At 37.3% G+C, this 12,297-nt stretch overlaps 2 protein-coding genes across 2 annotated transcripts; one reads left to right on the forward strand and one right to left on the reverse strand.

The window, feature by feature from the left end:
• Nucleotides 1–3,635: 3,635 nt before the first annotated feature.
• Nucleotides 3,636–4,832, forward strand: LOC110758195 (putative protein phosphatase 2C 55). The gene has a single exon (XM_021960003.2). The coding sequence runs from the start codon at nucleotides 3,749–3,751 to the stop codon at nucleotides 4,733–4,735; it is 987 nt and encodes a 328-aa protein (XP_021815695.2). The 5' UTR covers nucleotides 3,636–3,748; the 3' UTR covers nucleotides 4,736–4,832.
• A 329-nt stretch (nucleotides 4,833–5,161) lies between these two features.
• EBS3 (Alg9-like mannosyltransferase family) lies at nucleotides 5,162–9,708 on the reverse strand. Its single transcript, XM_021960002.2, has 10 exons — nucleotides 9,249–9,708; nucleotides 8,582–8,669; nucleotides 8,315–8,474; nucleotides 7,908–8,125; nucleotides 7,459–7,754; nucleotides 6,746–6,860; nucleotides 6,528–6,666; nucleotides 5,804–6,000; nucleotides 5,624–5,713; nucleotides 5,162–5,550 (listed from the first exon to the last, which is right to left on the reverse strand). The coding sequence occupies exons 1-10, from the start codon at nucleotides 9,530–9,532 to the stop codon at nucleotides 5,419–5,421; spliced, it is 1,719 nt and encodes a 572-aa protein (XP_021815694.2). The 5' UTR covers nucleotides 9,533–9,708; the 3' UTR covers nucleotides 5,162–5,418.
• Between the last annotated feature and the right edge of the window lie 2,589 nt (nucleotides 9,709–12,297).

Genomic DNA, 12,297 nt, shown 5'->3' on the forward strand with positions numbered 1-12,297 from the left:
CATGAGGTGTAAGAACAATAGGTATTCTTATATATATAAACTTAATTGGAGAGTGCTCACTAAGCACTCTACAAAGCCTACACATAAGGCTATTTGGGGTGGCAGTTTACCTTCAAGCCACCCAAGTAGTCTAGCAACCGATAGGCTAGTTATGTGGCACAATATTAAGCTTCATCTATACATCTTTGCCGACTCTAGCTTACTATAAATAGCCTTACCTAATAGTTCTTAGATTATAGGTTCTTCAAGTTGTGTTAGTTTCCTAAACATCGTAGACAAAAGGAAAAAAGAGAGTGAGAACTAAGTGTGGTGAGATTTTGGAGAAGCTCAAAGTGTTTGGACTTACAACTGGGAGTTATACAATAGCTTTGGATTTGAGGTAGGGGTTTTTCTTGGGGAGGCTTTACATAAATTGATTTAATTAAATATTGTGAACATTATATTATGCTTGGTAATATTATTTGATTATTATCCTTGATATTGGGTGTTTACATGTTGTCAATTATCATTATAATTTGATTAATATTGACATGTTCATATGTTGTTGGTGGTGGTTGGAATTCTTGAGTTGATAAAGAAATTATGAAAAAGAGGGTAATGGGAAGGATCTTTTGTGTAGTTGAGTCTGACCATTGTAGGGACCAAGTTCAGGCGAGCCCGTGTGCACAGTAGACTAGGAAATCGGCAATATAATTGTCGATTGGGTGATTTGGGCTTGGAGATCAATGGTGTGGACCAGATGACTAACAAAAGGGGAATTATGGGATAATTGAGATGGGTGTTAGTTTATATAATGGGGCATTCGGAATCACAGTGGTAAAATGCATGGTATGGGACATGCAGATTTGCTTGCCTTATTATATAGATTAACGGGTTGGGTAAGAATTGAAGTTCATTCATGCATTGCATAAATTGTACTTTATAAATCTCACTAATCACATAAGACATAGGACCCTTTCTAAGCATGTAGTGGTCACCCCTTATTGATCAATCTATTGCAGATTTTGAATCTGAAGTTTAGTTTGTGACGAGGAAACAAGAAGAACAAGTTGTGGATAGTTTTGAATGTTTTGTTAAAAGTTTGTTACTTTCTTGTTATTTTGCTTGTAAAATTACAATGTAAATTACTTTGGTTTAAATAAGAAGTTTATGTTCAGTTCTCATGTTTCTTGCTATTTAAATTTTTAGTTTTAGTTTTTCTTTTACCTCACACTTCTAATAAAATAAAATAAATATATATATAATATATAAAAAAATTGGGGTGTGACAATATCTCCAGTGACCATAGTCTAAAATATCGATAATATATCGAGGATATCATCCTTTTTTCGAGTCACATATATTTTGGGACATATCCATACACATATCGTATAAAGATCGATAATATCGGAAAATATCGATGTCGATAATTTCACTCACACTTCAGCAATATTTTGTCAAAATATCGCTATAATATCGAAAATATCGATGTAATGGAAAAAAAAAAAAAAAAAAAAAGTACACACGCGAAGGGGATTCGAACCCCTACCATTTCACTCCTCCAACGCCTTAACCACCATGTTGCTTATGTTTTTGTGATAATACACAAATGGGAACTCTATGTGGTACTAAGTCACTCATGTATCTTACCGTGCAATATATAAAGTGTAAAATATTGTAGTAAATCATTATATATATGATTATGATGTGTTTAATATTCTTTCATTAATTACTACATATTTTCTACAATCATAGTGTTTGTCAGCTCGCTATATAATCAACTTAAATCAGTTAAACCCATCATGCAATGCATTCCCTTCAAATTTGTTATGATAAACTAATAGATAATTGATTAAATAAACATCTTCCGAAGTTTCTATAAAAATTTCCAAGTTTTTCTTACAATTTTCATGGTTTTTATTCAATTTTTATTGATATTGATAATATCCCAATATTTCCATTGAAATTTCTGTATTTTTGGACTACTGATATTTCCGTTACCATCGATATTTTAGACCTTGCCAGTGACCAAACACAACATGTTGATTTGATCTAGAGAGAATTATGCCTAAACCAACAAATACTCAAACCCCTGATTCAACAGCCCGACACTCCTGTACTTAGACTAACAATATAGATCCACCGCGCAATTGCAAAAACGGAAAATCCATATCGCAACTGAAAATTAAAATACAAAAACACAGCAAACTCCTAAAGATTTTTTGAGAATTAAAATAAAATAAAACAAACTCCTAAAAAGTAATGATAGACTAAAACAAACAAAGCAACAGGACCACCGCTCCACATCCTCTCCAGCAACCGAAGAGACCCATAACCACATACCGACTAATCCCTTAATGTCGCACTGGCTAAACCCCAGCCCACACAAACCGACAATTTCCGTGATTGTAACTCCAAACTCTGAACTAGGGCCAAAACCCTGTGTATGTGGACCAAAAGCGACAACTAAATTATGGCAATAATGGTGTTTTGCGGTGGTTGCTTCAACATCAACTACAAATCAAGATAGCAATCGCTACTATCCCACCGACGTGGGCGCCGCCGCCTCTGCCTGCAACCAGAAACAAAAAAATAAAAAAATAAAACAAAACCGAGATCCATATGGATCTGGGCAGCAAAAAGCCTCATCACAAACTAAAACTCCAATCCTTAGCATTTGAGGAAATGGAGAAGGAAAAGGGAAGAGGGGTTGAGAAGGAAGAGAGAGAGGAAGAGGTGAGGGAAAAATAAGGGACATGGGGGGTAGGGGAGGAGGGGCAAAGACCACCTCAAACCCCCCCCCCCCGGTGTGACTGAAAGGGCCTAGGGTTTTTTCAGGAGGTGGTATTTTAATTCCTGGAGAACTAACTAATTATAAATTCATCTTTTTTACCTACTATATCCTCAGACAATTTTAAAATTCTCAAGTTTGTCATCTACTTTAACCCAACAACGAGGACATTTTAGTACTTAGTACCACTCCTATGCCAATTTCATATGGTTTAGTAAACAACTTCAATAAGAATTTAGAATCTAACTCTCCTCAATCCATATAGTTTAGTGAACAACTTCAATAGGAATCTGGAATTTAATTCTCCTCAATCCAACTCCTCCTCAAGTCAATTCCTCCTAATTCAATTATAGATTAGTAAACATGCCATGAATTTGAACAAGGAATGTACTACATTACATTGTTCAAGATCCTTCCCGGTCGGAGATGTGAAAAAAATATATATATTGATCATTCATTGTTTAGGAATTAAATCAATGATTGAATTTCCACGTGTATTTTCTATAAGGAAATTGTGGAGGCCAGATTTTGGTTGACGTGGATGCCGTGGGATGGGAAAGGTAAGTTGTTGTTTGTTACTTCAGTTTATTTATTTATTTTGGCTTATCTTACTTTTTTTTATTTTTAAATATATTTTTGTCCACTTGGCGTACACATGGCGTCCATACTAGCACTAGAAAATGTATGGTATGGGCCCATTTTAGGAGAAAAGTACAGCAATTATTATTATTTTGTTTATTTTATTAGGTTAGGGTTGAGGAAGAAATTTGAAATTTATACAGCTGTAAAACAGGTCAACTTTGGTCAAATCAGTATTTCTGATCTGATTTGGAAAAGCATGAGAGCTTATATATAGGAAGGGGATCAGGTCTCTTTCACTTTCTTCACTCACTCTCGTTCATTACTGTCATTCTGTCTTGCTCCTCTCGCTCTAGCTCTTTCTTTCTTGCTCCTCTCGCGAATTGAAGCAAAGCAACGATGATGATCGCCAACAATAACCCTGTCTTTGGTTATGGCCGGATCAATTTCAAAAATAATAACATCCCATCAATCAATAATTTCTGTGCCCTTGGCTCTGGCTTTGGCAATGTCGACCAAGATTTTGAATTGGGGAGAAAAAGGAAGTTGAATCAACTTCCAGAATTAATTCCAAAGAGGAGGAAGATCCGTAATGAAATGAAATTGGTTTGTGGGTCGTCCTATTTCCCCAAATACAACCCAGAAAAGCCCCTCGGCGAAGACGCGCACTTCGTCTCCCATGACGCCCAGACTGTCGGCGTGGCGGACGGCGTCGGTAGCTGGGCCAGGAAAGGCATCGACGCCGGCGAGTACGCAAGGGGACTCATGAACCACGCCAAACAAGCGGCTACTAATATGTCCGCCGTCGGAGTCGCCGCCGTGGATGCAGGAAAGGTGCTGAGAGAAGCCTACGTGAACAACTTCGGAATACAAGGCTCGTCGACGGCTTGCATCCTCAGCCTTGACAAAGAGCGTGGGACCCTCCACGCCGTGAATGTCGGAGACAGCGGCTTCATGGTGTTCAGGGACGCCAAGTGTATGCTCAAATCTCCAACCCAGCAGCGGAGGTTTAACTGCCCCTTCCAGTTGGGGAACCACGTCGGCAGCGACCGACCCCAGGTGGCTCTGGAGTTTGTGGTGGAGGAATTGGCGCCGGGAGACATTATCGTACTTGGGACAGATGGGTTGCTGGACAACATGTTTGCGAGTGAGATTGAGGAGGTTCTGGTGGCTTTTAATAAAGTAAGCGGTGGTCGGGATATTGATTGTGCGGAGGTAGCTTCCACCATAGCCACCCTGGCTCTGTATAATTCCTTGGACAAGGACAACATTAGCCCTTTTCAGATGGAGGCTCAAAAGGCCGGATTGGAGCACCCCGGAGGCAAGATCGACGACATCACTGTTGTGGTGGCCCATGTGTTGGAATCTACTACCTCCTCCGATTAGGTTTTGGTTTTGAACCCAACAAAAACAAAGTTTGAAAACTGAGATTGTAATTCCACGTTAATACAATTAATACAATTCTTTAATTTTTTTATTATTATTCAGAAGTGTACATTACAATTTACCGATGATTTGAATGTTGCATCCAAAATCAAATATTTTGAAGTAGATTGATTAATGCAACAGTGACTTCATTAATATTTTTTTGGTTACATTGGAGGAAAGAAAACCCCACTGGGTTTTGATCCTTGGTGCCATGGGTAGAGGGGGAATCCACCACCACTGTGGTGGGAACCCATTGGCAGTGACTTCATTAATTTGGTACATCTCAGAATCTCCATTTCTAGAGAAAAATAGGTGAGGCCAAAAATTTCTCTCATTTTCTTTCTAATTCTATCACATCTAATCATCCAAAAGGGAAAAATGATCTGCAATACTAATTAGGTCATCTATTCCAAGAATATCAAAATATTAGTAATATGAATTTACTTTGGGTCCATCAAAATCTCTAAAATACATGCTAGTCACATGTTTATCAGTACACACTTTGTGGAAGTCCCACCTATCAGAACAGTTTAAACTATATCATCAAAAACGGGGGTTTTCCTTCTGAAGAGACGAGGGGGGGTTAGAAAAAGTCATGCTAGCTCAGAATCTAATTCTGTAATTCTGTCAGAACCAAGGTTTCATTTTGGTACTCTTCTAAGCAGCTTGTACATGCCAAAGATATTCTTATGCTGCCACAGATACGGGATGAAAAAGGAGCGGTACTTGGCAGGCGAGAGCTCTCTGTCCAGGTAAGGCAACGCTCCAATCACCTGAATTGAGAAGAAAACCAGTTCAGCTAGCAATTTATTCAGAAAAAAAGTGTAAAAGCAGCCTGATTTGTACCTCCCAAGTTGATAAGTCACTTCCACGGGAAGGGAAAGGTCGACTAAGCTGCAGCTCAACAAGGAATGTACATTGTTCAAGATCCCGGAGCTGTAAAAACTGATGGGTCATTTTCTAAAGAAAACATAACAAGTATAGGGCACTTTAGTTTTTATATAAACTAGTTTAGAGAAGGGTTACATATTGGTCGTCAGAAGCTTTGTTCTTATCGTTAAGATACGGTGGGGCTGATGCAGTTCCACCCAAGGTAGAATTAAATGGGAAGGGAAGAAGTCCCCGGAACCCATCATCAATCCAACGAACTTCTCCAACATAATCAGGAACAAAAAAGGACGACGGGAAACGGTGCCATTCACTTCCAACACAGAGAACAGAGCCTGAAATGCAGAAGGAAATCCGAGAAATTTTAAGAGACATGACTTTCCAAACTTGCATACCAAATAATCAATTGGAGAACCCAACAAGTTCCTTACACAACTTGAGAACTGAACAAGAAACATGAGTTTGGGGAGATACGGGGCAGATAATCAAGGTGGTGACCCCAACCAATATGTAAGTGTATTGAACATTAGAAAAAAGAATAAAAATACAGTATTTATCATTTTTAAGCTATACAGTCGTAGAAAGTTTATCTCGTGTAGATGGCTGTATAACCAAGCCCCCAAAGATTAAAAAGCATATCAATTTCCAATATTTTGAGAACATGTGAAATCATTATACACAAGGCATGTGCACTATAGTTCTACAAACTAAATTGCAACATGAGTTTACTCCTTTCATTGTACATTCCAAATATTAAGACGCCATATTGCATTGATTGATAACCAAACATTGAAGGAACTTTGTTGACAATGCACTCCATCGCAAGGTCAATAAATGGGTAACAGCAAGATACTTGTCTTACCTGTTCCTGCATTGTCATGATCTTCTAAAAGCTTGTAAACCTCTAAAGGGGCAGAATAGCCATTGATCACTGAAAACGTACGAGCATGGGAGGCACATAATATGAGGCCAAGAACCACCGGTCTTAGAATCTTTGCCGTCTACATGTACAAGCAGCAATACTGTGAGGTTCATAGAGATAATTTATCAAATTTTGTGAAATATAGGATAAATGCTCACCATAACCATCGGAGAATTGCCTTGGGAATCATAATCAGATCGGAAAACATCAGGAAAGCTCTCTATGACAGCCGAAGCAGCAACGCAAATTAGTGGATATATTGGATAAAGGAACCTGCAACGACAATTGGAAATATCTAGTTATCACTCACATCTGACCTGCAGTTAAATAACATTGAACAATTTTCATATCATCTTAAGAATTTCCATCAAAGTGATTCATTAAATGTCAAAACATTCAGATCTGAAACTATGACCCTGGCTACTCAGAAATGCACAGACTGGAAAGGAGACCTGTGAAAAAGATAACAAACGATATTGATTTTTTTTTTTTTTTTTGGTTGCAGGAAAGCACAAGGTGAGTGCTGCCTATGATTATGGTGAGATGTGGATGTCAGAACAAGAAGAATATTTGTAGTTACTGTAATTCCAGAGAAATTAGAGAAAAGATTTAGAAGAAAAAAAAAAAGTAGGATACAGGAGAAAGTATAGATGGAAATATCAACACACTCGGCCTCTCAACATCATTTGAGTTTTTTTGTTAATGGCAAATGCACAACTGTGCAAATATAAGAAATTTTGGTCAATTGAAAATGTACTGTCAAGATGAGCAAATACGAAACTAGCAGGAATATGTTCTAATTCAATCAATTTAAGAGAAGTGGTATATAATAGGCTTGCCCGGATATCATAAAAGGTAGGATTATTCGAACCTCTCTTCTTTGTGTGGTTGCAAAGACATGAACACCAACCAAATATATATAGGCGAGACAACAATGAGCAAGCTGGGTGCATACTTTTTCCTTGCAATCGGCAGTATTGCCAGAAAAAGCAATGCAAGTACGAAACAAAAGTTAAAATTGTTAAATCCATTCCTAATATAAAATAGTGGCCCCTCAGTTCCGTACAAGTGGCTCTCACCACCTCCTGCAACGTTATAGATCAACAAATTTAACACAGATGATGTCCATTTGTTGTAGTAGTAGTGATCAACGAGAACCGACAATACCTAAAAGATATATTCAACATATAATCATAAGCATAATAAAAATAAATTAAATTAAAAAACAGAAAACTTAAAATGAGACATTTAAAACTCTGTGTGACAATTACAGGCATGTACTTTGTACATCCAACAAAAATGTGCCAACCATTGACTTACAAGAAGAGCAACAGAGGTGGCTGCTCCGGCAAGAAAAGCTTGTTTGAATCTTCTAGCTAGAGAGTAAAATGTGACAGGCAAAAAAGCCAAAATTGAGAATGGCCAGCCAAGGATTACGCCTACGGCTGCAACTGTAACTGCCATGGCAGGTTTATCAAGAAGAAATAACCCTGATGAAAGAGACATGGCATACATAGAGAACGAACTGGGCAAAAAACCTGGAAAATAATGTCATAAGCATTGTCATTTCACATTTCATGGAATAAATAGCTCCAGAAAAGTAAGAGATATAACAGTAAGAAAACTGAAAACAAAAATGAATAATCAAAAAAAAAAAAATTGTGAAGTAAGAAATCCTGAAATGGAATGTACAGATCAAAGGAGAAAAATGGAAATGGCCCACCCACTTGTGCTTGCAAAAAAACAACCGCTGGTTAAGCATAGCATTGCAAGCGTGTAAGAAGCAAGGCGTTTCCCGTACTTTCTTGAAAGAGCAACTACCAGAACAGTGTCAGTGATAACAGAAAGGAAAGCAAGAAAGAGTCTAACAGCATAGAATACTCTCACCTGTAAACAAAAAGAAATTGTTTCAGACCAACGGAATTTAAGACAGAAAATTAAATTTCAATTATAAGAAGGTAACAGTTCAAAAGTCACTGGGAAAAAATTCTTACTTTTTCCTCAGCATACAACCAGGAAGCCGGTCGACCCACCAATTCATGGAAAAGAATGTATAAATATGACCGAAGTGCAAACTGAGAACTGCAAGAGGCATATAACAATAAAAATCATAGATGAAAGGATTTCTAAGATAGAAAATGATACCACTGAAAATCAAATTTTCAACAGCCATGATGCACAGTATTTTAAGAGCACGCAGCAAAGGATAAGATTTCTGACCATGGTTATGAGCATCTAATTCCACCTAAAAATGCTAATCCAAATCATATATCTCTATGCCATTAGGTACAAATTCTAATGTCAGTTTGTAAGAATCAAATGGATGATCCCAAAGCCATTATACTGTGAGATTCACTTGTAGTTACGAAAGTGCAATTAAGAAAGAAATCAAATTGATTCCATAAGAAGGCTGCAATTGGTTCATGAGCTGTAATGCTAACTTTGAGTAACAAAAAACTAAAATTCTCAATAACAACTAAATTTCCCAATAAATTTAATCCAGGGACAAAAGCAGAGCCTAATAGTTTACTATAAACAAGAAACAAAATAAAATAAAACCCAAAAAGTAAAAACAAGCCAAACCCAGATACAAGCACGAAAGAAATGAACAAAATTTCCACTTCAGAGAAAGAAAAGTTTCAAAAGCAATTGGAAGGGTACCTGTATTCCCAAGTTTGGAACCCAGATTTGTAGAGAAGGTAATGCAGAGGTTCCCAATAGTTGAAGACCTCGTCACAGTCGTGTATGATGTTTGATGTAGCGCTCATGTACCTTAGCATTCCCAAAGCGACCAAGGGAAAGAACCAACGAAACCCTTTGTCAAACCCATCGGCGTCACCCGATTTCCCTTGCTTATCGACTTTTGAATAAGATGAAGATGGTGATGATGATGATGCAAAAGGATCAGACGGCTGAGGACGTCTCAACCTCGTGGACAGAGACATGGTGACTGGTAAAGGCTATAAACTACAGTGAACTCTGCTATAGCTTTTCTGGGTCACTCTGTTACAGAACAGAGAAGGAGAAGCGAGCGAGCCTTCAGTGAAATGAGTCTCTAGAGGAAAATGATCCTTTGCTTTGTTGCAAAGTAAATTAAGAAACTTTGAAGATTTAAGACCACCACCAATGTTAAAGTTTCAATTTTTTTTATTTCCCAAACACCTTTAGCCTGAAAAACTATCACTATTTTATTTCTATTGACCAAAAAACAACTATTTTATTTGGAAAAAGGTTAAAACAATCTACAAAATCATAATTAAAAAGGAAAAAAGCAAACAAGCTGGCCTTATTTTTTCATATGGGTTATTCGCAACAATGGTCCCTCAACTATACCCATAGTTACACTTTGGTCCGTCAATTCAATTATTAGTTGCAGGGGTCACTCAACTAGGTGCTATGTTGCACCAGTAGTCCCTCCGTCAAACTCTGTTAATTTTTCTGTCAAAAACTGCATATCACCTTTTTCCCACAAAAACTGCATATCACCTTTTCTTTTTAGCACAGAAACTAATGAATTCTGCAAGAACAACTTTTTCATCAAAAACCCACTCGATTGTGAGTCCATTCCCATCCCCCAACTCCATCAATTGTTGGGTTGCAACTTCAGCCAACGTATCCAAGGAAGAAGAAGAAGATGATGATGATGATGAAAAAACCCTTTTGTTTTGCTTGACCATGGCCTTCTAAGGAATCAAACACCCATCAAATCCATATCCACGAAGTGGGTTGCAGCAGAAATTCATAGGCATGGCCATGGCCTTCTTAACATCATCTTTCTTCCAATTTTTGACGATAACAAAAACCTCAGAGAGAAGATTCAACGAATCTGGTTGGGCTGAAGAGAGAGATGGGTTGTGCTGAGGATGAATCTGGTTGATCTGGGAAGAGGTTTTTGGATTGATAGAGATAGAGAGAGAAGGTGGATTTGGGCAGTGGCTATGGCGGATCTGGGCTGGGTGGATGAGAGTGAGAAGGGTGGTGGCTGAGTGGTGGTTCGCGGGAGACGTGGCAACCGTGGTTGTTTTGGTGGTGGCTATGGCGGATTTGTGTTGTCGATGAAGTTTCTGATTTGGGTTTACTCCAATTAGGGTTTTTTTTTCCCCGTATTGGTTTCTTCAATTTTGTGATTGCTTTTGGGTTTTTTATGTGGGTTCGTTTATATTTGTAATCACGAATAGGGTTTTTCAGCTTTGATTTGGGGTTCTCCAATGAGCCTGTAAATCTGGATGCTTGGGCCCGACATTGGAGATGGCCGCACCTTGAAGGGCAGAACAATTCCATGGAGTAGAATCAATTGATGGTCTGTTCAGAGCTCGAAAATGGAGGGTTGTGGATAAATTTCCGAATTTACCCTCACTTTTGACAGAAAATTTAACAGAGTTTGACGGAGGGACTACTGGTGCAATATAGCACCTAGTTGAGTGACCCCTGCAACTAATAATTGAATTGACGGACCAAAGTGTAAATACGGGTATAGTTGAGGGACCATTGCTACGAATAACCCTTTTCATATATATATATATATCTTTCATCGAGGGATTCCTCAAATAATTTTATTTGAATGACATCCTTTAGGGTCTCCTATGATTTTTTTTTTTCAACGATTCAAACCATCTATCTTTAAGTCTAAATTCATAGATTATCCGTGCAAAAAATTAGACAAATCGGAAACCGTTTCGACATCCATTTGTATTGTATCCTACAAAATCAATGAATACGGTACTTTAAGAAAATACTAAAATTTAAATAACTAAGTGAGTGGTCAAATGATATCGGATTCAAGTGATTTTTTGTAGAGATGATTTTTGAATGTATATCTACAAAATAGATTGTTTGAATTAGTGAAATACAATACGGAATGGGCCCTACAAGGGTGTCCATCAAATAAGCTTATTTGACTGATCCTTCAATAAAAACTCACTACATATATATAAAGTAAAAGATTCTTATGACTAAATTTTCAAATAACTCAAAATTGCATTCATGCCCCCCTTTTCCAATCACTTATACCAAAAAAAAAAATTTGAGGGGACAAACACATAATAATCTATTAAAATGAAAATAATTAAACAAAAGGAAAATAAGAGTTCATGTCCAAAAAATATTCTCTATAAATAAGCATAAAGTAAAATAAAAATAACAAAAACATATTGACGTTAGCAGTGGCGAGAGTGGAGAGGTTAATGTAGCTTGAAATGTGTTGTTCTTATCTTTACAGGTTTATAGTCTTTTTGGTTTTTTTACTTTCATCAGTACTCCTTAGGCAATATTCAGGGTCACTCTAATTACATTTGTGTCGTTCAAATTGGAATATTTGTCATAAATTTATTTTTATTTTTCCTTTCTATCATTTTTTTGTTTTAATTTTTACGAATAAAAATTTGAACTTTTTTGGTTGATAAAATGATTTTAACATTTGATGTCCCCGAAGTTCAAATTTTGATACTTTAAAATTGGTGACCTTGATAAATTATCATGGTCCTGTTTTTCTTTGTACATGGGTAGCATTGAAGATTCTTTATTATGTAATAAAATGATTGAAAAGTACCCGTTCTTGAAATTTGGGCATCCATAGTCTAAACTACACGGGAGGGGGATTTCTCACACACATTATCACGGTGTCATGAGAGTTCATACCTGAGACCACTAGTCTGCAAGTCAATATCCTTTTCCATTGAGCTAGACCCTATTGCCATATAACACCAAGGTA

Source organism: Prunus avium, chromosome 4, assembly GCF_965620075.1.
Source record: "Prunus avium chromosome 4, drPruAviu1.hap1.1, whole genome shotgun sequence".
Classification (NCBI taxonomy): Eukaryota; Viridiplantae; Streptophyta; class Magnoliopsida; order Rosales; family Rosaceae; genus Prunus; species Prunus avium.